The following is a 24,714-nucleotide window of genomic DNA, read 5'->3' on the forward strand; positions in this document are numbered from 1 at the left end:
CGAAAGCTGTTGTTTACTTCTTGATAAATGAAATAAATCAACAGAAATTAACGAAAACATTTAAAACATGAAATCACGGCAATATTGTGATGCAGTAGAATTGCAGAAGCCAGAAGATTTAACGCAGGCCTGAAAACAACAATATTAAGTGAAAGGTAGTGCTAAAATAACTAAAAGATTTCCAAAGAACGGGTATAAATTGAGGCGGACATAAATGGGGACAAAGCAATCTCGTTCCCAGCGTCGAGAGTTGTCGCCGTCCCGAATGTCGCCGTCCTGAATGAGTTTTGAGACAAATGGAGCACTGTCGCATTACCTCTAAATCTTAATTATTCTAAAAAGCAAGTTTATAATATTTTTACAAAAACTGAAAACATATCAATCCTGTTTTAAAAGATTTTTGCTTATTTGGCATTGAGGACGACCGCCAAAAAGGTAGGCGTCAGAGAAACGATAACGGGTTTGACAGTAGTAGAAACCCTAGGGGACGAGGATATAATTGGGCACTGGGGTTTTATTTCCGTCTTTAATGCTGACTAAACGGCTGAATCAAATATGGTAGCAATGTCGCGTTGTTTTTTTGAGATTCTGTAGCCAGTTTGTTGGGTTGGGTGATGGATTTTAATATTGCCTATAGTTACGACAACAAAGCCAATCGATTTCTCAGATTTTTGTTTTTAAGCGAGCCTTTTAATTTTAGGCTGAAAGAAGTCATATGAGTTTCCTATCACCTGCACGCATGGCACTTGAGTACTGCTGGAAATGTTTCATTGCAGTACTTTTGAAATATTAGCTACTTTTTTTTACAAAAAATGAAAAATAAAAATGCAGAATAAAAGTCTCCTAGCTCTGTCCTCACATGACCAACAATCAATAGTGATTTAAATACGTTAAATTTCTTGATAGGCTTTAGAATAACTCCTTTACCTTTCTGCTGACAGTTGGCTTTGTGGGCCGTCGACAAACAGTTTTCGTCTCCGTTAGCGGCAAATTGGTCGTTGTGGGAGGGGGTAATGCATCATCCGTTAAAAATATAAAAATGGAGGTGAATTTAGCGTTCTCACCTTTTTCATTTCTTTTTGGAAAAATGAAAAAAATTCAACAAATTAGAAAATGTTTCTAAAGTAAAAATCCCCCATAATCTAGAATTGGTTGTTGAAAAAATGTATCTCGTGCTCGTATAAGTCTCTACAGAGATTGTTCCGGAAGGCGTGGAGGGGAAAGGGCAAAATTCTATTTAACGGCAAATTTGCCATTAACAGAGACGAAAACTAATGAGGGGAAATGGACTTGCCATTAAGAAGGGGCAGGGAGGAGGGGGTCCAAGTCTAGTGGCAAATTTGCCGTTAACAGAGACGAGAACTATTTGTCAACGGATCCTTAAGTAAGCCTTCAAAAGAAACCACAAGGCCAACAGTTAGAAAAAAGAATACACTTAATCATAATGCCGTGTTTTTCCTGTGCATGCATAAATAACATTACATAATGCTATCCCAAAAATATGCGTGCACAAGAATGGAGGTCGTGTCCACTTGGTGTGTTTAAATTTTTACCTCTGAATGTGCGCGCGCATCAGGCATCACTTAGATGCACACACAAGTAAATATCGGGACTGATTTCATATATTAAAAACTCTAAGTACTATACTAATTACGAAAATAATTATTTTATCTGTGCAATCAAATGCTTTGTAGTCAGTTTCTGTATGTTTTAGCTCAAACAACTCAAATTTATGGGGGCAAAGAATGGTTATGCATCATAGTTAGTTTTTTCATGAAAATTTATATGGTTAGGGGTACGATTTATATAGTTCATTTTAGTAAAAAGTGCACGTTTTATTTGAAAACCCATATTAATGCTCAAAATTGTTGATTAAAGTTGCTTTTTTAATCATTACTCCAGCAGCTTACTTAGGAAAAAAAAATACCCAAAAAATAAGAAAATATATATATGTTGATAAAGTTCTAAAATAACTATTTATATCTATGGTTCAGACACAATTTGCAAATCAAACTGGTGTCCTTTTACATCATTCTAGATTATATATACACAAAAAATATTAAAATTGCAATTACTATTTTTTCATCAATCATTTGTATCACCTTATGGTTGGTTGCAATAAAATTTAGCAAGGCACCAATAGCGAGTTGCCTATGGTGCTCCCGATCACAGATGCAAAGAGGTTTCTCCACAGTCAGCAATTTTTTGCGAACTGACTTTATATTTTTAATTAAAACCCTTCCTATACAGCTTATACCATGTTTTTTCTTGTTAGATATATAAAGAATTATTTTTTTAGGGTGTAAGTAAAAAAATAATGCCAATCTTGTAGCATGATATTGATCCGAACATATGTTGACCATCTCAACAATAAGTTTTTCTACAGTTTGAGAAACTTCTTTAAATCTCATCGGAGATATTTGTCAGTTTCCAATTTAATTTATGCAAATGGTAAGTCAGTAGTAATTATACTAGTATGGTGCTGTGTATTTGTCTGCCTGCAGCTGGGAATGTCTATTTTTGAAAGTGCTGTAAAACATCCCAAAGGACTATATTCTGTATTTTATAAAAAATTTGTTCACATTTTTAATTGATTGGGAAAAAAACAAAAAATAAAACAATTTGATAATCTGAAAATTTTGAACTGAATTCTTTTAAGGGTTTTAACAAGAATATGCCCTTAATTCTGTTAATTATCATTCCACTTCTGTTTACCACACATTTTCATACACTGTTCTAAATTTTATAATTATATAAAGCCTTGAATTTTTGTGCAGATAAAGTCTTCACATTTCTTTAGAATAAGGGCAAGTTATAATTGTAAGTGATGATAAAAAAGTCAATTACTAGTATGAAAGTTGCCCTAAAGATTATTCTAAATTAATTTTGTCAATTACCAAATAAAAATTAATTTTTTAAGCAGCTATAGGTCAGTTAAGGGACAGAGCAACAATATTGTAAATAAAGGGTTAAATTTTATAGAGGCAGCCAAGCAGGAGCATGATGAACATGCTATCACATTTTTTTTACTTATAATTATTGACACAACTAATCTCAAATTTTGCAGCAAAAAAATTCTTCAAGTTATATATACATGTTTTGTAACAGTATGTTGGTAAAGAATAGCTGTAAATGGAAATGTTTTTAGTGATAAAAATTTATTTTGCAACTGGATGTAAGCAAATAAGTAAAAGAAATCATGTTTTTAGAGTTTCTTATCATTTCTTTCATTTCTAATTTTGTGTGCATGAAAAAAATTCTTATTTCACACACCTATGATTTATCACTTATACTATGTAACTTATTTCAGATAATCAAGATGGTACAAAAAAAATAAAAGATGGGCCATTAGAGACGTACAAATACTTTGTTAAAAAAGGAATTTTAAAAAAGGATGTGAATCAAGAACAAGTGACTCTCACTTTAAATGAGTTATATGCCAATCTAAAAAGTAACAATGCAAGTAAAAGATCAATATTTGGGCTTTTTAGCACCAAGTCAGTTGAACCACTAAAAGGTGCTTATATTTACGGATCAGTAGGTAGGTATAATATTTATTCTATAGAAATATTACAAAGAAGCTTTCATTAAGGATTAATTCAGACCATTATTTTTTTAATTGTTTTTTCATGAAAACTTGAGGTTATATATTTATTATGCTTTCTAAAACTTGTCAGATGTCAAAAATTGGTCTGATGTCAGCTCTTGCTTATTATTCACAAATGCATTACAAAAGTACTTTCAAATAAAACTCAAGTCAGCATGCAGTAAATATGGAGCTATAATGCTACCTAAAATTCAACCTATAATTTACACATATTAACATCCTGGAGCAAGGACTAAGTAAGCATTGATCTTGACATCCTTTTTTTTTAATTAAAACAAATTGAATACTTTTTTAGCATACTACCCTGTATTCTTATTAATCATTGTATTAAAAACATATTCCTTATACAGCAGTTTGAGCATCATAAATATTGTAAGATTAGCGAAATACTCAAGCCACCTACTAAAGTTTGTTGACAAAACATGCTAATTCCTGCAATATAACATAATTTGAAGCTATTATTTTGTTTTGTTTGCTTTTTTAAGGTTGTGGAAAGACCATGTTAATGGATCTATTCTATGAAAGCATTGATATAACAAATAAAAAAAGAATTCATTTTAACGAGTTTATGTTAGATATACACAAGCGTAAGTTATTTTTTTAAACTCAACAATGTATTTTAAGCTCTTCGATTTCCATTGCGCATGTTTTTTCATTCCAGGAATACACAAGTTTAAACTGAATTCTGCACCAGTCGATCATTCTGACAAATCTGCGAAACCCTTGGATCCATTTCTTCCTGTGGCAGCTGCAATAAAGCAAGAAACAAATCTGCTTTGTTTTGATGAATTTCAAGTATGTGCATTTTTACGTTTTGTGTAAAGTTTTGTGGTTGTTTGTAGTTAAAACTTTAATACTTTCATTAATGTTTAGTTTCTAGAATATTAAACATACTACTCAGTTGCCCGTGGGTAAATCCATGAGGTCACCGGTCCTTTATTTACTGCATTTTGTGTGTCTCGCTACTTGCGGTACCATTTTAACGCACAAACAGACAAACAACACTATTATTAAATAGAAGATAATAATAAGAGGGATGCTGTATATATTTTTATCAAAAATCAAGCTTCCTATATGTTCAAATTTCTCAAACTTGACAAAATGTATTAGCCCATAGGGTTATAAATTGGGCCAACACCGTTCAATAATCTGACTGCCAGAACTCCTAAAGACCAGGTTAATATAAAAATATGCTTATGTTTTGGAAAGAGAAAAGTTTAGACTGTAAATCGTTACCAAACATGAACCATCTAAGTTTATTTTAAAAAACAAATTATTGTTTGACCAAAAAAAATGTCTTGTTTATTAGGATAATCAAACTTCTTTAAGATTTACATTATATTTGAGCAGTCCTGGGTTTGTACATAGTTTAGTAGTGTGAAATAAATTTTTAGGTAACAGATGTTGCTGATGCTATGATATTAAAAGGCTTGTTTACCAACTTGTTTAAAGAAGGTGTTGTTATTGTTGCTACTTCAAATCGACATCCAGAAGGTGAGAACATGCTGGCTGTTAAGAGCCATTTTCTATAACAGTCAGGCACTAAGAATGAGGTGTCCAAAATTACTAGATGTACTAGATCTTTTTACTAGATGTACCAGATCTTTTTAGGAATTTTCTCTAAATTTTGTTTGATTTTGATTAGCAGTTAGATTTTATATCTGTTTGAATATTAGTTTTATGGTTCGACACCACATTTTTTTGCTGAAAATTGACAAATTTCTTCCATTTTTAAGGCCAAATTTTGGTTTTGGTCTCGTGTAGGAATTTGAACAGCATTTGGTAAAGTGCTCACTATTGTACACTTTTCTCTTATGAAGTATTGTCTGATTTACACAATGGCCCTTAATATATATATAAAAGAACTGATAAAATACATATCAGTTTAAGACATCTGATTTCTTCCCCTTGTTTACCTAGATTTGTACAAAAACGGTTTACAACGAGCTAACTTTGTTCCGTTTATTCCGATACTAAAGGTACGCAATTTAATTTTACAATGTTTTTATAGTTAACGATAATATTATTTTTCTTCTAATCTTGTATATTTTATTTTCAGAAATACTGCAATGTTATACATTTGAAATCTAAAGTGGATTACAGAAGACTTGGTATGATTTTATAATTTTAAGAGTTTTTTTTTCTTTCTTGTCATCATTTTTTTAGTCAACCAAATTTAATATATCACAAATAAATCATCTGCTTTATAACTTTATAACTATATGCTATTCTATGAGCCAAAAATGGTAGCTAAGTAGCGAGGCGTTACGTTATCATACTGTAATAAAAATCTGTCCATCTTTTATTTAAACTGTTGTACTCTGACTTCTAAACCATAATCAACCCTAAAATTGACCCATACATTTCCAGGTTATACACCCAAGTATGACACACGTTATTGCAGCTTTTCTTTACCCACCTGTAATTTGTTATTTTAAAAAGGAAAAATACCTAGTTACCTAGCCACATATTTTTTAAATAGTTTTGTGATTTTAATGCATAGCATTTAAAAGCTTAATGAGACACCTACTCATAATATTATACCAAATGTCAGGCTGGCAGGAAATATATATGAAATATATTCAATTTTTTCTAGTATTTATATTTCTTTGTTGTCTTTTAGATTTTTCATCTTTGGCAGGATGTTACTTTAGTGAAACAGACGGCGATGCTGTTTTGTTGCTTCAACGTACGTTTGCGAAGCTGTGTGAGAACGAGCGAAAAGGTATCACCTGTTAGTTTACGCAGGTTGCACATCATTCAAATTCTCGACCTTTTTTTCGTGTGACAACATTTTATGTCTTATTTTATCATTATCAGCGTAAAACTTTAGTCTTTACCCTTGCATGTTTTATCCAATAATAGGTGGATTTAACTTGGAATCGAAAAATCTGTCTGTGTTTGGACGAAATTTACTTGTACAAAAGTCATGTGGAAAGGTTGCTTATTTCACCTTCGAAGAACTATGTATGCAGGTAGACATTTACATTCTCAATTAAAACGTGTATTTGTTGCTACAGAAATGTCTGACATCTCTCTTCCAGGTGGACCCCTTTAGCAACCCCTTTCAGAACTTTCTCTACGCTGATAAACTTTTTGTATGTTCTTTACATGATCGTCTTGATACTGTTTTAAGAAAGAAAAAAAAATACAAGGCTCTGAATTAAAATTAAAGGCGATTATATAGAAATGTTTCCATATGGTAGCAATGTTGCAGGAATTGTTCAGTTACTACTACACGACTGAGTATTTGTATGCGAAGAAACTACTGTTCAAACTAAGTTTGTAAATCTGATTTGTTTCACAGAAACCAATTGGTATAACGTCAAACCTTTTTTAGCCCTTAGGTGCAGTTGACTACATCGCTATTTCAAAAGAATACGATACTGTGTTGGTGGAAAACATTCCTATCTTGACACCGAGAAAAAAAGTGGAACTGAGACGGTTTATCATCATGATAGATAATTTTTACGATAACAAGGTATAAAGTTTGCACTTTCGTGGTGTATTCAAGAACGGCCTGGCGTGTAGTAAAATTTAGCAATTTTAGCTTTATGTTAATTAAATGGGTGGAGGAAGGGGAGGGGGAGAGAGTTAGAGGATGGTGGATAGTTAAAAAAGTTATTTGATACTCACAACCGCTTATTACGTAAATAATTTTGCGTTTTTTTTAAAGGAAGGATTTTCAATTCTAGATTCGTCTTTTTTGTTCCGCTGAGAAGCCACTCAATACATTGTTTGAAATGCAGGAAGAGTCACACATTGATGTTGAAGCACAGCGAATGTTGATGGATGATCTTGGAATAAATTCGGTATGTTGAAACAAATTTATCTGCCTTAGATGTATATTCAGTCGTGAAAACAAAAAAATATTATGTCGTTGATTTCCGTCGATTCGGTCAGGTTCGTTTTTTCGCAGAATGTGTGAATGTAAAAATGAAATAACATTGTTTGATGTTGGATGTCCGTTATGCGTTTTTTGTTTTTACTTTAGACTGACAAAAACGCAAGTGCAAGTATATTTACTGCAGAAGAAGAAATATTCGCTGTTGACAGGACAATATCACGGTTGTCAGAGATGCAGACGGAACAATATTGGAATCGCGAATAATTCTTTTTAAAAAAATCAGATTTTTAAATTTTATGTAATCATTTTTATATTAAAATAAATAGTCGCCTAACACGACAAAATTGAAAGCATTGTTTATTTTTTAAAGTATATATCAATTGCGTGAAGAGGCCACAGAGTAATGTTTGTTCGTTGTTTAGATAAAACGCTTGCAAATGCTTAATGCTTGTCTGGAATTTGTTTTTTAAATGCTAAATCATGAAATTATTTATAGATATATATAAATTAATTATATTATATTTATATTATAATTATATGATTATATTTATTATGTTTTATGTAAAAACAAATTAAGCATATGTTTATCTTTCAACAGGACTGGTGAATTATATTTTTATACTACTGCAAAAGGGAATACACGACCTCTTTGACGTTAAAATAAGAAACGACTTGGTTATTTGTAACTATTCATGTCCTAAAAAATTTAGCTAAATTTAGAATAAGCGTTTTTTTATAAGCAACTTTTTGGATTTCTGTTGTTTACAAGTTGTTCTGTTTTTTTTTATAAAAAAAATTGTGTGAACTGTTTTTTTTTAGTATTTTGGCCTAAAATTTGACCTTAAAACCTAAAATTATTATAAAATCTATAACAACGAAATTTTAAATCCGTGGATACCCTGCATTCTCTGAGCTTTATTTCAAAAACATTTACTGTCATTTTTGAATAGATGAAGAGCTAACAAGAACTATCTTGGTATTTTCATATTCCACAAGTTTCATCGTTAAACATAAATATTTTTTGTAAATCTATCTACTGCGACTGATCAAAAGTGTACTTGTCAATATATACCTTTTCTAATTTATTCTCGTTTGTGGAACAGCTTATCCTTGAAATCTCAAAAATAAAAAAAATGGTAATGCTTGCCCAAAAATTGTTAAAATCTGAAATTTCCAGATTCTAGCAGCAAAGAAATAACGTGGTACAATATTTGTTTGTTTGTTTATTTTTGTACTATTAAAATAAAAATTTAAAACATTTCAAGCTTTGGCTTTTTCGGATATTGCAACAGTAACGCAGCTCTCGTTCGAATTAGAAAGCCTTGCATTGGGCGACAATAGCTAAGCCCCATACTTCTAAAAAAATTTTCAGCCACAAAGGTTTGCCATTTTAAAAAGATATTTCCGTGCATTTTACAGAAAGGATGTTAAATTACCGAACATAATGTTGAATTGCTTTCATCTACAACATTTGTATTATTATTTGCTATTCTTTATAATTTGCAAGTCTATGCTTCGAGTTGAGACCCAAACTACTTAAATAGAACTGAGAAATACAATGATTGTTATTAGCACTCACACCCTAAAATTCTAAAATAAAAATTTTCGTGCCAACTCGGTATAAAAGATTAATGTTGTTGCTATAGTGATAAACTGATTCGTTGAACCACAAATAAAATTTCTGTAGTGTTGTTTTTTCTGTTTTATAGAATATTCATAATGAATAATTATTAGGATAGAAAATCAATCGTTGTTTGATAAAATTTAGTTCACTGTGGAAAGGTGTTCCGCTTTATATGTGTGCTGAGTAATTAGAGAAGCACAAATCTAAACAAAAACTTTAGCTGCGAGTATACTGTCATGGTTCAAATGTTATGCATAGCCTGTGGAAGCAAGGTACATGAAAAATAGTAAATCTCCATAAAAAAATGTTTTTTATGTTTCGCAGCGTTCCATAAACAAAAGGTTAAATATTTTAGGTGGCTTTCAGAGTAAGATCTTGTTCTTGTGGTCACGTGTTAGCTGAGAATTTGATCGTGCCAGATGTATCGTCATGTAAGTCACTTCTTTGTGAGAAATATACTTGGACAGATACATTAAGCATGTTAAAACGTTACGTTAAAGGATATTAAACCAACTATACAAGCTGCCGATATAAGACAATAAAGGTGTTTGTTGTTATGGTTGTTGTTGTTGTTGTTGTTTTTGTTGTTGTTGATCCAATGACATGAATTTTTATGTGTTAACAAGCCATTTCTTGTAAAAAGTTCTTTTATTTCTTTGTTGTAGAAGCCCACCATTTTTCAGAACTTCTTCTTTATAGTATATTGGAAATTAAGGAGACATGCAAACGATGGCGTGCGAAAACTGACGTCAAAAATTAGAACGCCTGGAACTCAGTCGAAATCTGAGGTAGGTGTATTATTGTATACTGATGTCCACTTGACCATTTCTTCATGATTGGTAATAGCTGTAGCGGTCCAGTGGACCAAGAATTCTTCAGTGGATATCAACCTTCACCAATATCAGAATTAAAAAGTTACGAGAAGTTTATATCATAGACTGTTAACGGTACACTAAGCAAAGTTTTTTTCTCTCCGGCGTAATGTGTTCGACGCGTTTTAAGAGAAGAAAGGTTACTTTACAGCCAATAAGGCTTAAATCTCACCGAAGTAATATCATGAAGCCAATCAAATTCGAGTATTTATGATGCTTTTCTTATGGTGGAGATCTGAAGTATTTCTTTTCAGAGATGACAGGAGGTAACCATGAGAATTGTTACCCCGAGAATTGAAACTTAAATGTACTGCCTTATTTCTTTCAGATGCGAAAATTTTACCTCTCTAAGTACAAAGAGATACAACATGCGAAAAAGGTTACAAGCAAGAAATCAGACACCACTCGAACTGTTAATAAAAAACGAGAAGGGATGCTGTTACTTGAAGAAATGAAAAGAAAACTTTTTACTCTAATAACATCGCCACAATATCAAGAAAGACTTTCGCTGGCTTTACTAAAAATAAATAAAAAACTGCTATCGCAAAATCGATTTTCCGAAATCATAAACAACGAGTCGATAACATGGCGTGACATCAATGGACGTAAAATGGAGTGCGCGCGCCAACTTCGAAGTCGTTCTAAACGCAAGCTGTTTAGGTCAAGCAACAGAGACAAATTTGAGTGTTTGTGATTGCAAAGTCGGACTTAACAAGCGTGATGGCAAGCTACGACAAATCGTACACTCTAGTTAATTTTTCGCAGCTAGAATTTAAGTGTTTACTTAAGATTCAAAGAGAGTTCTCTATTTGTTGATACATATGTAATTTAAATGTCCAAAACAAATACTTTCAAACTAGTCAATAACCTGTGAAAATATTCACAGGTTCTCGCGTCAGCACAATGAAAAAGTCTGCGTAACGCACAGAATACGACTATCGTTAGAAAGAAGAATGTGTCTTTTTAGATGTACTGCTGAACTGTCACTTTGTTCACAAGCTTTCTCTCACATACATCAAACACACGTAATTTGGAGTTTTTGGAACACGAGAACACGATGAAAGTGGTATACATGGAAAGAGACGTTAAATGCAGACATTGAAGAAAACATGGTTAGATCCAAAATTAAAAAAAGATAGCTAAAATGTGTTGTAGTATATGTAATCAATAATATAATTGATATATGTTTTATATATACTAGTCGTTAGCCCGTGGAAAAATCCACGGGTTAGCCCGTCCTTTTTATACCCCATTGCGTGCGTCTCGCTACTTGCGCAGCTAAGCTACCATTTTGCGTGACACACAGACGTGTGCGGGTATTTTAATATAGATATGTACTAAGAAATAGATATTTAAACAAGAACAATACTTTAGAATTCGAGCTTCTTCATAGTTTCTTGAGGTAGAAACAGACTAAGAAAAGCAGAAAATAGAGGTGGCATCTGGAAATAAACGCATTTGTATAAATTGTTAATAAAAAACATTGTTCAAAAAATGAGATAAGAAACTAAAATCAAGTATATTCATACATTATAAAAATAAATGTCTATAAGTATACATAGGCTTAAGTTAGGCTTCACATAAGCATCATGTGAAGCCTAATAAAATGTTGTGAAGTTTGTTTTTGTTTCGTGAGCAGTTTTTCATTTTCTTCTTTATGTCTCAATTAACCTGTATGTAGTGAGATTTAAGTTGTAATTACTGATATCTTAAAATTTAAATGCAATATTTTTTTTTTAAATAAGCATATTTTTAGCCCGATCGTATGTTTTTCATAAGCATATTCCAATAAATCTTTTTGCTACTAAGCATAACCTAAGCATATTTTAAACCTGAAAAAATATTTTTCATAAGCATCCTTAACCCTCATTTGGAATTTGAATTGTTTATAAAAAAAACAAAAAGAAGAAAAAGGCTTTCTATTATATCTTTGGTTTATTCCTTAAAAGAAAAAAATGACCAGTAGTGGTTTTCTTTTCGACAAATTTCATAGTACTGTTTATGTTTCTTACTGAAAACTTGCAGGATAGAATACTACTTAATTTTGCGGGAGCTTAATTTAACTCGTATCTAATTTTGCTGTTGACTAGGGATATATTTAATTTTAGCGGGTTTAAATTTTTCGGGTAGCAATATGAAATAAAATTTCACGGTAATTAAACTTTACGAATGACCTGTTTTCTACATTTGGCGGGAAAATGATTTCGGGAAAGACATCGAAATTCTGAAATCTGGGAGGTTTAGTTACCGCATTCATGATTCGTAGTTAATTTATGGCCATTGTTGCGCGCAGTTTGTTGATAACCTGTTTATCGTTGAACGTTTGCAGTTTATCGATAACCTGTTTATCGTTCATTGCGTGCAATTCGTTGATAACCTGTTTATAGTTGAACGTGTACAGTTTGTTGATAGCCTGTTTATCGTTGAACGTGTACAGTTTGTTGATAACCTGTTTATCGTTGAACGTGCACAGTTTGTTGGAAACCTGCTTATTGTTGAACGTTTGCGGTTTATTGATAACCTGTTTATCGTTTATTGCGTGCAGTTTGTTGATAACCTGTTTATCGTTGAACGTGTACAGTTTGTTGATAACCTGTTTATCGTTGAACGTGGGCAGTTTGTTGATAACCTGTTTATCGTTTTGATGACCAGTTTATTGTTAAACGTGTGCAGTTTATCGATAGCTTGTTTAGCGTGCATTACGCTTTTATGCCGTTGAAAGAAATGCAAGAAACTCTATATAAAAATTAAAATAAACATCGAAATAAATCAGGACCCTTTTTCTAAAGCCTTAAAATCTTTTTAACATCTTCACCGTTGCACATAATGTCAGCTACATTCCGTTAGTTACATCATAAACTTAATGCTGAAACAAAAGAGACATTAAAATTAAAATATCCAACATGATACTCTCAGTTTGATTTTAATTGTTTCGTTATCTTGAATTAAAAAAAAAGAATAAAGAGAAGAATAAGAATTTGTTTTATATCTTTCCACGAAGTAAAAATTTTGTAAAACTATGTATCGTATCAGAATTTAAACAAGGGATTGAAGTTGAATTCTTATTCCAAAATCTCAAACTTTAAACGCTGAAAATTTATAACAATGAATCCAAATCTGAGTGAGGAAGACCTTCTAACGAATTCTAAAGAAAAATTACTTTAACCAAGTTATAATGATGCTAAAAAAGCAACAAAAATATGGTAAGTGAAAATTTATTTGTATTTCACGACTCAAAACCGAAAGTTTGCTGATATCACTTCCTAAAAGTAGTAGCATTGACGGCTTTGACATTTTCAGGAGGAAGTTAAAAGTCTCGAATGTATAATCAAAAAAACTTAATGCAATCACCGTCGTGTCGTGATCATTTCAACCTGGTACGTCACACACTTGTCGAAATTTACTTCTTAGAGTAATCTTAGTGCACAGGCTCTTTGTGAATAATACAACGTTCAACGTTTGCAGACTGTTTTAGCGTGTGCAGACTGTAAAGAAAATTTAAGGAAAGAGAAAACGCCTTTTTAAGTTGAAATGAATAAAATATGGTCTGCAAATAGTTGTTACATATGAAGGATGCTTTTTAATATTTTGTGGTGTATTCATTCAGCTTCTCAAAGAAAGCGCGGTAGAATGTGCGAACATTGTATCCGCAATTAATTAATTCATTTATTTATTTATTTATTTTATCTAGTTTTATATTCTGCATGCTAAGCATATACGTGGGTTTTATGACATATGAAATTTCATCGCCAGATGTCTAAATGATAGTTTCAAAATTTAAAACATCAAAAAAGAGATGGGATAAAATAAAGAAGAATAACAAATAAAAACAATGAATAAAAAGGTTTGTAAAAAACACATGTCTCCGTGGAGAGCCTTTATAATTTAGTTATGTTTAAAAATGATTGTTACATAAACGAAGTAATATTTTATGCATCTCAATTTCTTGTAAAGAACTTCAGAGGAGAGCTACGATTGGTTACGATTTTGGTTGGTTTGGTATTGGGTATTATGGGAGTCATGTGACCTTTTATAGATTGAGTGTTGATTGGCTGCTACAAGAAAGATGAAAACAATCCTACTCTCGATCTCGACGTCGTTCCATTGTTTACTTTCGTGTAAGTGGAGACTCATTGTGAAAAAAATGCCCCTATTCCAGTATACACCTCATTCTATTAAACGCCCTATTCCAATAAACACACAAAAAACCTCATTCTAATAAACGCCCTATTTCAGTAAACGCCTCATTTCCAGTAAACTCCTTATTTTAGTAAACAAATTATTCCAGTAAACGTCTTTGTTATCCAATTTCTTCTCAGCAACAGACCCTTTTAAGCTAATCCCGAAATTCATCGAATCAGTTGGCACAGTGTTTGAATTCTTAAACATCAAGATTTGTTCATCTTTCACAATCCTAAACACGGGATTAAAAAAAAAATTCGAGAACAAAGTTTCAAAGCAAAGAAACCTGGCAGTATATTTTAAGGACTATTATAGAAAATGTCGATGTCCGTCGTTAAAAACGCTTTAAACAATTTTCAGAGTGTGGAGAACAGCATAAAAAGGTTGTTTAGAAACAAAGTAGAAAGTAAAATCTTTACAACACAACACAAGTTTTATTTGTTGTAAAAGCAACATTTTTAATTGTTTTGCAAACTTTTTAGATCGAACCCATCAAATAGTTACAACCAGAGTGGCACGTCTGTTCTTTCCTTATCGTAAATTGTTATCATGACTCCTACTATTGTGTCTGTTTCTTTGTTTCATTCAACCATCCATTCCTTTTTATTTTTACTGATTTTAATATTAGATAAAGATCAGTTACGCCATTTTAAAGATTATAATTTTGCTACATAAAAATCTTTGAAAACAGGATTAGGGTTAATTCGCAATAGTTTAGGTTTTTAAGCCCTGCGTTTAGTGAAGTTTGTTTTGTATACATAGGAGTTGTAGAATTCTTTTATATCAAACGAAGAAAAGACATGTTGATACAACATCGTTTTGTTATTGTGAAGCAAAACAAAGTGGAACAAATGTTTATAAGCTGAGTTTATAGTTAGTAAGAATTAATTTCACATAATGTTAGCTATTTTTTGTAAAAAATATTTCGTCTTAAAGAATTGCGTTGTTTGAGATGTGTGATAATATTATGGAGTATTGTGAAGTTTTCTTTTATTGAAAATAATATGAATAAATTTACTGTTGTTGGTTAAGTAAAAGGATAATTTATTACAAAAACCAAACACATTTATTTAAACACGTTAATACTTTCTTATAAAAAAACTGATTAACTCAAACCTCAGATAACTCAAAATTTCGTTAATTCGACTTATTTTTATTAAACATAAATAGATAATGCTGCCTGTTAAGTAAACTTCTATTTACAAGGGACTTGCATACTTTCTTAATCTCTAAGATTACACCTTTTCCCGGTAATGAAACATGAGAAAAGACAATTCGCAGCAATGATAGGATACAAGTTAACGAAGAATAAAAACAAAATCTTCAAATTAGATGCAAAAAAAATTTCAGGATAAAAATATTCTATGGATATTCCTAACTTTTTGTCTAATTTCATCTTCAAAAAATTTTAGTTATATGTAATAAAATAGAGGGCGCCTTTTGTGGGAGGTTGAGATTAAAAGCGATTACTGTGCATAAAAATAAAATCTCGTTCTACTCTTGCGTGGGAATTTCATGTCGCGTTGATCCCCCAACAGGTAAATAAAAAAGATAAAGAGAGATGAGCATTATCGTTTTTATCGTCTTTGTGGATTTTAAAACTGAATTCCTAGAAATTTACCAACATATCGAATTAGTCATCGAAAACGTAAAAAAAATGGAAAGAATCAAAAAAGTTTTCATTATTGACATTTGGAAATAGCTTTCAGTTAAAATCATTTTTTTTGTAGGATTTACATATATAGATGTTCTTATTTTCATTTCAATGAAAACACACAAAAGTTCATCTATCATAATATTTGGGAACAGGTTATTGTTCTTCTGGTTTAGCTAAAACCGACAACATTTGGTTTGAGGAAAAACTTTGCAAAAAAATATACACGAATTGGTTGAAAAACATTGTGAGCAAAACTTATCGTAGATCGTAACTTGATTTGCAGAAAAGAGTTGATTGTAGAGAGAGCAAAGAAAGAGAGAGCATGCAGAACTTACAAGGTTTTTGATTAAAGATGGCTCGTAAATAAAAAATCGCAACTTAAAAAATATTGATTGACACATAAGTCAACATGGCTGTCATATTTCATGTTGGTCCACAGTGATGGATCGTGTAATGTATGTGTTTGTTTGTTTGTTTGTTTTTTGTTCTATAACTGCTATGTATTTGGTTTTTTGTGGTGCTTGCTATATTGTATTGCACACTCCGCGATACGAAAAGTGGCCTTGGAAAAGTTTATTTATAAAACTCTTGAAGACTTAAAATGTTTTTAATTTTTCTCTCTTTTCGTTATTTTTGATATTTGGCAAATGATGTTATTGGCAAATCCTCCCATATGCTTAACGTTCTAAAATTTTAAACCAACCATTTTACTCTGAATTTTTGCTTAAGTAAGGTTTGATATAGCATAAAAATGTCCCCAGTTTACTGATTCATACAGAAGTGTTCTCATGTTGTGGAGAAGAAAAGGTAAGTCCAATACGAATGCTGCTAATCAAAAAGTCTAACTTCATTTTAATATTTTTTTATGTATAACCACTTTACAAAAAAAGTGAAAAGAGGCCTGGGACTGACAAAACTAGAGGATTTGGCAAACGACGATAAATAATCTAAGTAAGAAGAGCTGAGAACAAAATATTTATTTTAATCGATGGGATTACTAGTCTAAAAATGTAATATTAAGTTTAAGAAACTTGGGTGCTAAATTATCATGCTAAACATCAAGTATCAATTTAATTATATCAAAGCTACACTTTTGATAATAAAACATTCTTATGCGTTTCTATAACCTCAAACTGTTTGTTCCAACCCTCTTCATGCATCTATCTCCTGAAGATTAATTTCTACGCTATGATCCCTTTTCTATTTGCAGATTCTATTGTGCTTTGTCCCATACCTATTTGAACTTTGCATTAATTTGATGGCATAACCTAGGATTTAAAAAAATACCTTTTGTCATCAATACAAATTCCTTACTCCTTCGCAGTTGTTAAATACAGTCTGTCGTTTTTGTGGCAAATCTTTTGACTAATAATTCCATAAAAACTTGGCTACACTTTTGTCACATTTCATTTCTTTTTTTCAGATTAGTTTGCGCCAAAAAAAACTATTGATAGAGAAACCTAATTACTCACTACGATGGAGAGTTGAAGAGTTTGGATAAGGCAAACAGCTAGATGTTTATGTACAGTCTAGCTAACACTAGTCTTAAAATTTTTTGTATTGTTTACAACTATCTGTGTCATTTGGATTAAAGTTAAAAAAAACAGGGAATTACTAATTTTGTACAATCCGGAGAAAAAATTCGTTGTTTTTCCGGCTGGAAAGTTTATAAAGAACGTTGAAGTACGTACATTTCTACAGGGTTTCATCACTGTATGGTTGCACAAACTGCGTATGTGTTATTTCAATATTTGTTTGTTTGTTTATTTGTTTGTTTGTTTGTTTGTTTATTTCAACACTGTGCAGCTTCGCATACTTGTGACTAACAAGAGCAAATTTTCTTTAAGAAAAGTCTATTCTGCAAAATCGCTTTAAAACAGTCACCTAATTCTAGGAGGATAATTTTAATAACATTTTCTATACATATAAAAGTACCGAACGATTACATGCGAGTCGAATCTGACAATTAAATACCATAGTTTTGACTCGTTTAATTAGATAGAAAGAGGATCAGATGACTATATTTTAGATGCTATATATATCTTTTTCGCCTTTTAAATAACGAATTTGTAAATGCACAAGCATAAAAAATGTCTAGTTAAGAAACATGGGAGAAAATATAACACGTTCTTTTCAAACCGTTCAAAGTTTTTTTCACTTAGTCGTGTTGTTCAGTTTATTTTATTACGTTCAAAAGCGATTATTTACATTGCGACTCACTGACAGAAAAATCGACGAATAAAAGAAGATTTATACACATTTATATATATTTATATGATTGCCGGAAGATAGAAACTTGAAATGGTTTAATGAAATAATAATGTTATTTTGTTTTTATAGAAGAGAAGTTTATCTATATTAGATTGTACTTGAAGTTTCGTGTTAATTCCTCAATCAACAATGTTTGATATTTATAGGAATGTAAGGTGGACGTCCCAGTGTGTGTGTCATTCTCTAAAAGTGACAAAATTGACAAGTGAATAGTGACAATGGTAAAACTTCTTCGATAAAACTTACACTTGTACCAAACAGACTTATGTGATTTTTTTACTGTTGTGAATCTAATGGGGAAAGTACAGCTTTTTGTGGTAGGATGGCGAAAAAAAGTTTGTTTTTTGAATTTGTTTGTTTTTCATTAAAAACATACAATCCTGTTTTAATATTTTCACATTTAATGATCTTTATTAGTTATCAATATGTCATACAAATATTTATCTTTCTGCAGAGACGATGGTATCTGAGTTATCATATATTAACAAGATATAAAACAATAAAATATCTTGCTCTAAATGACAACTTTCGTTCCTGTTGGCATTTGAAATACCTCAATACTTATCTGTTCAGGCTCTTAAATAAATTTTGCATTATTGCACACATTTTTTTTCGTCTATGTCAGGCTGTGAAGTCTATTGATTTCTTTTTACTGTTAATATAGCTATGTATATCTTAAGAAGCCTTCATCAAGATTAAGAATATTAAGGGATATATTTTGTCTAACAGCAAGCGGGTTTCATGTTTTATGAAGTATGAAGCAGCTTACAGCGTCTACAATTTGGGAAGTATTAACTTTATCTTATTATACTAATGTTTAAAAAATGTTTACAACTGTTAATAATTTCCACACATGTTTGAAGTTCTGTATTGTTTCAATTTCATCTGTTTTTTGTTTAAAAAGGAACGAGAAGGATTTCGGGATAGGATAAGTGTAGCAAGCAATATTAGCTGATAAAATCTCCAAATTTAACTGCATTACATTCTATACTTTTTATCCAATCTGATTGCATTCTCGATCGTTTAATTAGTTATAATTACCGAGATCATAACAATCATAATTCCTTTTTCACAAATAAAAAGACCGAAGCGACAACACCTCTGTTAGATGTTATGAAGCTTCTTACCTTAATGACAGAAGAAGAATTTTTTATGGAATTGGTATAGACTGAAAACTGATCATTTTCAGAGTCAATAAAGATGTCACAGTTTAATAACGCGGCCTTACGCGTGTTACAACGCGCGCAAACCATGAAACAGCAGAACGATGGTAGTGTATTAGTGGAGAAATCAACAGAACCTGCAGATGAACAAAAGGATCCATTACTAGCTGAAGATAAAAATAAAATAACAAATTTTTCCGATAAATACGGTTTTCCTTTTGCTCTTAACAATAGCGAGGAGAATGGGAATGGTGACGTACTTAATAACAACATCAAAAAGCAAAATGGCAGTGGCAGCCAAAATGGCGGCAAGCCGGCAAAAGAATTTGACGTACGCGACCGATTTCGCCGAGCAGGGATGAAAGCTAGATTAGCTCGACGAATGGAAAAAATTGTTGAGGACCGGATGACGGTAAAACAAATTTTTAATAGATATGTTCAGAATTCCACTTTGCATGGTTTCCGGTTCATATTTATGAAAACGTTTGTAATCAGAAGAATAGCCTGGGCAATTCTCACCTGTGCTCTGACTGCAGCGTTTTTAAAAGAACTTTACGACAGTGTTGATCTATTCTTTGAATACCCTTTCACAACGACTTCTACGATTGAATACGTACCCAGTCTAAAATTCCCAGCCATTAGCCTGTGTAACATGAACAACTTCGATGCCAATAGAATTAAAAACAGTAAATTAAAAAAGGTATATGATATGGGAATGATCCCGTTTGATCACAAATGGGGAGATCCTGGGTATGATTTACCTGGTGAAGAACTTATATCCATATTACGCAACTCTTCACAGCCAATAAAAAATGATTTACTGAGACATTGCGAGTGGAAAAGTAGAGAGACTGCTAAAACAGGTGTTCCGACTTTATGTGGAGCTCAAAATTTTACGAAATTTAGTAATTTATTTGGACAGACTTGTTATACATTTAACCCAGGAGAAATGTTCGGGAAAACGGAATTGCATTTGAATGAAACCGGTTTAAACTTAGCACTAAAACTCGAATTAGATTTAAAAGCAAACGATACATTGCATGGTGTCCAAGAAGTGGGATTGAAAGTCGTGGTGCACGACCAAGAAGAATCGCCTCTTCAACAAGCTGGTTTTGTAGTTTCGCCTGGATTTCATACCTTTGTTGAAATGAATGTCAGAAGGGTAATTTTCTTATTAATTTATTTTTCTTCTTAATAACTTTATTATGTATTTATTTGCACCCTCGTCTCGAGGGTTTTTTGCCTTCAATATGAGAGATGACGTCGGAAAATTTCGGTGTCTTCTCTCACATCAAAAAGACAAAAGAACCTGGGGACAAGGGTGATTTAATTTCACCCGTTCCTACGTACGTAATCTTACCAGGTCAGTGATAAAAATCCTGTTTGGTCGACATGGAATTAAAATTTATTATTTTATCAATTGAATGTCTATGTTGCGTCTTATCTCTGCTAATTTTGATGGACATGTGTCAACCTGCAAAACAACCGATTATCTTTAACAGCGGGTGTGTGTTTTGCGTACAAAAGTTAAGAATCCACTATGAGTTCTCATATTAAATATTTAACTCTTATCTTATGTTAATTTTATCAGTTGATTAGCAATTAAGCCAACGTCACCAAGTTATCATTGAAAGGGATAGAGAGATCTTTGTTTCCTATGTTGCCAGTCAGTTAAGACGCCATTTCTATCCTATCAAAATTCTAATTAAAAAATTATATCTATTTCATCACGAATCCAACACTGGCTCTCTTCTGTGACCTTACTTTCGTGTTCATTCTGATAACCTTTAGTGAGATAAGAACAACAATTTTAAATTTATCACTGCTGGGAAATCTTTTAACAACTATTGGATCATAAATCTATCAATCGCATATACACACGAAATTTATTCTGTCAAATGTAAACAGTGTGTTTTTATTTATTTTATTCGAAATTGTGACAGGATATGAACTTTAATTAGCCTTATTTGGTATGGGGAGGGGAGAGGGGAGAAAGTGACACCGGCAAATTCAAGTTTTAATTCCTTCTGTTGTGATTATTATTATTATTCACGATTGACACCTTTTCCAAATGTTTTAATGACGTCACCAATTCTTAGACATTGTTCAAAACCACCGAACTAAACTCTCTAAAAATGCTATAAATTCATTTAGTCATATTTAGTCATGTGTCTTTTGTTTAAACATTTTTGTCTAAGATTTGCCATCTGTTCGATCCGTTTTCCCCGATTTACACGATTTTAACCCGATATTTAAAATATATTCCGATTTTTCGGGATTTTGGCAGAACATGTCCATTTTTATATAAGAAACCAAGAGATATGTCCCTAAATTTACTGGTTATTAAAAAGTGCATGGATACAATGAACTGAAGTTTTAATTAAGAAACACTATAAAATCCGGACTAAATCCGGCAATTCTCAGATGTAGTAAATAATACTGTGCACCGTTTGTAAGAAGTTTTCTATAAATGATTGTTGTTTAGACGGAGAATCTGAAGCCACCTTACGCGACAAAATGTGGCGAAACACCATTGAAATATTGGAAACGAGACTATCGACAATCACAGTGTTTTTTAGAACAGCTTAGTGAAAAAGTGAAAAGCAATTGTCATTGCCGAGCGGGCTTCATGCTAGGTACCAGTCTTTTCATAAAAAACAGAACGAATTAACACAAAAAAGTTTAAACTTTTTGATATCGTTTTGGATTAGTTCTTTGTTTTTGTTTGGACTTATCATTTGTTTACATTTCTGCGTTTATAACTCCCACATTACTCATCCCGTTGTGATGTGAGAACAGTAAGATTCGTGTTGACATAAAATACATACCAGAACCTGTTTACTTAGAAACAGTTAAAGATCTAAGGGTACTGACCAAAAAAAAGGCTATCCGGATAAATTTAACACTCTATTTTATAAGTTATTTTCAGTAAATCCAGGGCTGGTATTTCTCGTTAAAATATTTCTTTTTTTTTTTTCGTTTTAGATAAATCGTTACCATATTGTTCATTAAATCAAACACTGACTTGCTTGATACCGATTGTCCGTAAGTTGTTAATACTTTTAATCTCTACTTTGACTGATTCTGTAGAATATCCATGAAGCTAACAACAGATCAAATGTCATACTTAGAAAAGTGGAAACAGTTTTGTTCTCACATTACCAAAAATTTATTTACGCTTTTATATCTCTGTTACATCGCTTCAGCTTTCAATGTATATTTGAAGTGAAAAGTCCATTTTGATCTTTTTGCAGATATCTGATTTGCAAATGTCTGACTACCTAGTGTGTAAAAACTCATGGTGGCGTTAGGGTCATTAAATTCGCCATCTTGCGCGATTGAAGTGGACCAAATGAATGACTTTTTTATTTGAAATAAGGTTTTTAAAAAACTTAAAGAAAAAACGAATGATTTTTTTTCATAGATCAATTCGATCGTAAGACAAATAGCAAATGTCCAGTCGATTGTGAAACAATACAATATATTACGTCACTATCCTACGCTCGATTTTTATCAAGCCCTCCAATCGGAATGGAGCTTTTAAGAGATAAAACTTACATCAAGAAACTACAAACAACTATGCATACAGAAGAATTCCAAAAATACATCGAGTAAGTGAGGCCATAGACGTTATTGTAAATTCAAATTGTGTTTATTTAATCCCGCAATCGCAACATTGAAAAGAGGAAAATATACATCGCTTCTTATTAGACCATCGTTATTATATGGGTAAAAAGAATAAATTATGGGCTTAATTTGGATTGGTGTAAAAATCACAAAAATAATGTCATACGAGACAAATTCTATAAGGTTTCGTAATTCATAGGATTAGATCGCTTTTTCAATATATTTTTTATTCTTAGTTAATCCAAACCCATAATCCTTAATATTATAAAGCCATAGTTTTGATCCTCTCGATTTATCTTTAGGGAAAATATTGTGGTGGTCCAATTTTTTTATCAAGAGATGAAAGAGGAAATTGTGCAACAAGAACCAAGTTACGACTTTTATAAATTAGTGGGTAAGACGATATTTTGTGTCACCTCTGTTCTATCAAATCGTTACATCCTTTAACATAAAAACATATTACTAAATTTGTAAGCCAGTGAAATAGCAGCAATAACACGAAAGCAGCGTGAAGAGACTTCTTTCACAAGTGTGGAGGGTCAGAAGGTAATCTAGTACAACGTTCTAAATGTCCAACAACTAAAAAGATCTTATTTAAACTAAATAAGAAAACAAGAACTTAGCTATAAATATAAGAAACACAGAAAAGGAAACTACGAATTGTTTAATCTTAGCTTCAAACCTCTAATCAGCTAAATTGTTTTTCTTCTTTCTCCGATATAGGAGATGTTGGTGGTCAACTCGGTCTCATGTTGGGCGCAAGTGTTTTGACCTTGGTCGAGTTTGTCGATCTATTTCTCTTTACCATGTATCATCAACTTTTGCGTTTATCACGGAGAAGAAAACGAGAGCATGAAACTGATGTCATGTAACGAGAGTGTGAAACTGATTTCATGTAACGAGAGCATGAAACTGATGTCATGTAACGAGAGCATGAAACTGATGTCATGTAACAAAAACATGAAAGTCATGTCATGTGGCTGAAGCAGGAAATGATCTTGCGTAGCTGTTAAGACATTGAATAAAACGAAAATTTTATCTCCTTCGTGTATTTGTGACACGAGGTGATAATAAAAACTAACAACATGGAAGAAATATAATTTCTCCTGCCAATAATTATAACTTAATGAATACTTGCAGTTTAAAAATAAATAGTTTTTTTGTAAATAGGAATAATTTTGTATAAGTAGTATTTTTTTGTGTTTGTAATGTTATTTAGTATTACAATCTCTATTTATTAAGAATTGAAAATAACAGAATTCAATAAAAAAAACAATATTTTTTTAATTTATCGGATTACTGTCCCTTTAATGCTCTTGGTAACCAATAACAGACGTAGAAAGAGCCCTGGGAAGAGGTTGCTTGGTAACCTAATTGTAGGGGGACAACACCAAATTGCGGGAAATTTTACAACCTATTTAAATTTTTAACACCCCTTCCATATTATAAAATTTTGTGAAAGTCACCCCTTTCTCAATTATACAGATTGAAAAATTTCTGTAAAATTGGACATAATAAATGTTAAAGCATTACAAATACAAGTATATATGTAATACAAGATAATTTAACTTTTTGACAAAGAAATAAATCTAATGCATTGAGTTCAAAGAAGCTCTGATAACACAACCCCCGTCTCCCTTTCAGGTATTGTTGTCTCCCCGTAAAGAATAAAATTGAACCAAATTCAATTGACTAGCTCCCACCCAAAAAAAGGAATTACCATTTTAAAGAATATTGCCACATCTGTTCAGTCATTGAATAACATAGATATTGTCATGTCATGAATAAGCGAGTTTATTCTAGGAATTACCATATCCCACTTGCTACTTACCCACCACAATAATTCTCCCCTGCCTCCCCTAAA

General features: G+C 31.8%; 3 protein-coding genes across 4 annotated transcripts; all 3 read left to right on the forward strand.

Moving 5' to 3' along the window:
- Positions 1-2,271: 2,271 nt before the first annotated feature.
- On the forward strand, positions 2,272-7,804 carry LOC130644321 (AFG1-like ATPase). Its single transcript, XM_057449874.1, has 12 exons — positions 2,272-2,451; positions 3,311-3,541; positions 4,093-4,194; positions 4,269-4,402; positions 5,002-5,101; positions 5,528-5,586; positions 5,667-5,718; positions 6,231-6,332; positions 6,473-6,582; positions 6,948-7,088; positions 7,303-7,419; positions 7,602-7,804. The coding sequence occupies exons 1-12, from the start codon at positions 2,334-2,336 to the stop codon at positions 7,716-7,718; spliced, it is 1,383 nt and encodes a 460-aa protein (XP_057305857.1). The 5' UTR covers positions 2,272-2,333; the 3' UTR covers positions 7,719-7,804.
- Positions 7,805-8,794: 990 nt separating this feature from the next.
- On the forward strand, positions 8,795-11,331 carry LOC130646260 (uncharacterized). Of its 2 annotated transcripts, XM_057452434.1 has the most exons (4): positions 8,800-9,350; positions 9,434-9,509; positions 9,778-9,866; positions 10,279-11,331. In XM_057452434.1, exons 1-4 carry the CDS (start codon positions 9,315-9,317, stop codon positions 10,642-10,644), a joined length of 567 nt encoding a protein of 188 aa, XP_057308417.1. In that variant the 5' UTR covers positions 8,800-9,314; the 3' UTR covers positions 10,645-11,331. The 2 variants fall into 2 exon arrangements, with proteins under 2 accessions (XP_057308418.1, XP_057308417.1); XM_057452435.1 differs by lacking the exon at positions 9,434-9,509 and having other exon boundaries at positions 8,795-9,350.
- A 1,633-nt stretch (positions 11,332-12,964) lies between these two features.
- LOC130644323 (acid-sensing ion channel 2-like) lies at positions 12,965-24,123 on the forward strand. The gene is made up of 7 exons (XM_057449875.1): positions 12,965-13,153; positions 13,642-20,385; positions 21,709-21,859; positions 22,209-22,268; positions 22,648-22,834; positions 23,153-23,244; positions 23,574-24,123. Exons 2-7 carry the CDS (start codon positions 19,261-19,263, stop codon positions 23,720-23,722), a joined length of 1,764 nt encoding a protein of 587 aa, XP_057305858.1. The 5' UTR covers positions 12,965-13,153; positions 13,642-19,260; the 3' UTR covers positions 23,723-24,123.
- The last annotated feature ends 591 nt before the right edge of the window (positions 24,124-24,714 follow it).

This window comes from Hydractinia symbiolongicarpus, chromosome 5 (assembly GCF_029227915.1).
Source record: "Hydractinia symbiolongicarpus strain clone_291-10 chromosome 5, HSymV2.1, whole genome shotgun sequence".
NCBI lineage: Eukaryota > Metazoa > Cnidaria > Hydrozoa > Anthoathecata > Hydractiniidae > Hydractinia > Hydractinia symbiolongicarpus.

What these genes read in the sequence shown, in the direction of transcription:
- LOC130644321 (XM_057449874.1), top strand. Translation starts at nt 2,334, where the DNA reads ATGATATTGATCCGAACATATGTTGACCATCTCAACAATAAGTTTTTC. An exon ending in TTATATTTACGGATCAGTAG is followed by an intron (nt 3,542 to 4,092) that starts GTAGGTATAATA and finishes TGCTTTTTTAAG; the next exon opens with GTTGTGGAAAGACCATGTTA. An exon ending in CGTTTATTCCGATACTAAAG is followed by an intron (nt 5,587 to 5,666) that starts GTACGCAATTTA and finishes TTTTATTTTCAG; the next exon opens with AAATACTGCAATGTTATACA.
- LOC130646260 (XM_057452434.1), top strand. Translation starts at nt 9,315, where the DNA reads ATGGTTCAAATGTTATGCATAGCCTGTGGAAGCAAG. An exon ending in CGTGCCAGATGTATCGTCAT is followed by an intron (nt 9,510 to 9,777) that starts GTAAGTCACTTC and finishes TCTTCTTTATAG; the next exon opens with TATATTGGAAATTAAGGAGA. An exon ending in GAACTCAGTCGAAATCTGAG is followed by an intron (nt 9,867 to 10,278) that starts GTAGGTGTATTA and finishes TATTTCTTTCAG; the next exon opens with ATGCGAAAATTTTACCTCTC.
- LOC130644323 (XM_057449875.1), top strand. Translation starts at nt 19,261, where the DNA reads ATGTCACAGTTTAATAACGCGGCCTTACGCGTGTTACAACGCGCGCAA. An exon ending in CCGAGCGGGCTTCATGCTAG is followed by an intron (nt 21,860 to 22,208) that starts GTACCAGTCTTT and finishes TTTTCGTTTTAG; the next exon opens with ATAAATCGTTACCATATTGT. An exon ending in TTGCTTGATACCGATTGTCC is followed by an intron (nt 22,269 to 22,647) that starts GTAAGTTGTTAA and finishes TTTTTTTCATAG; the next exon opens with ATCAATTCGATCGTAAGACA.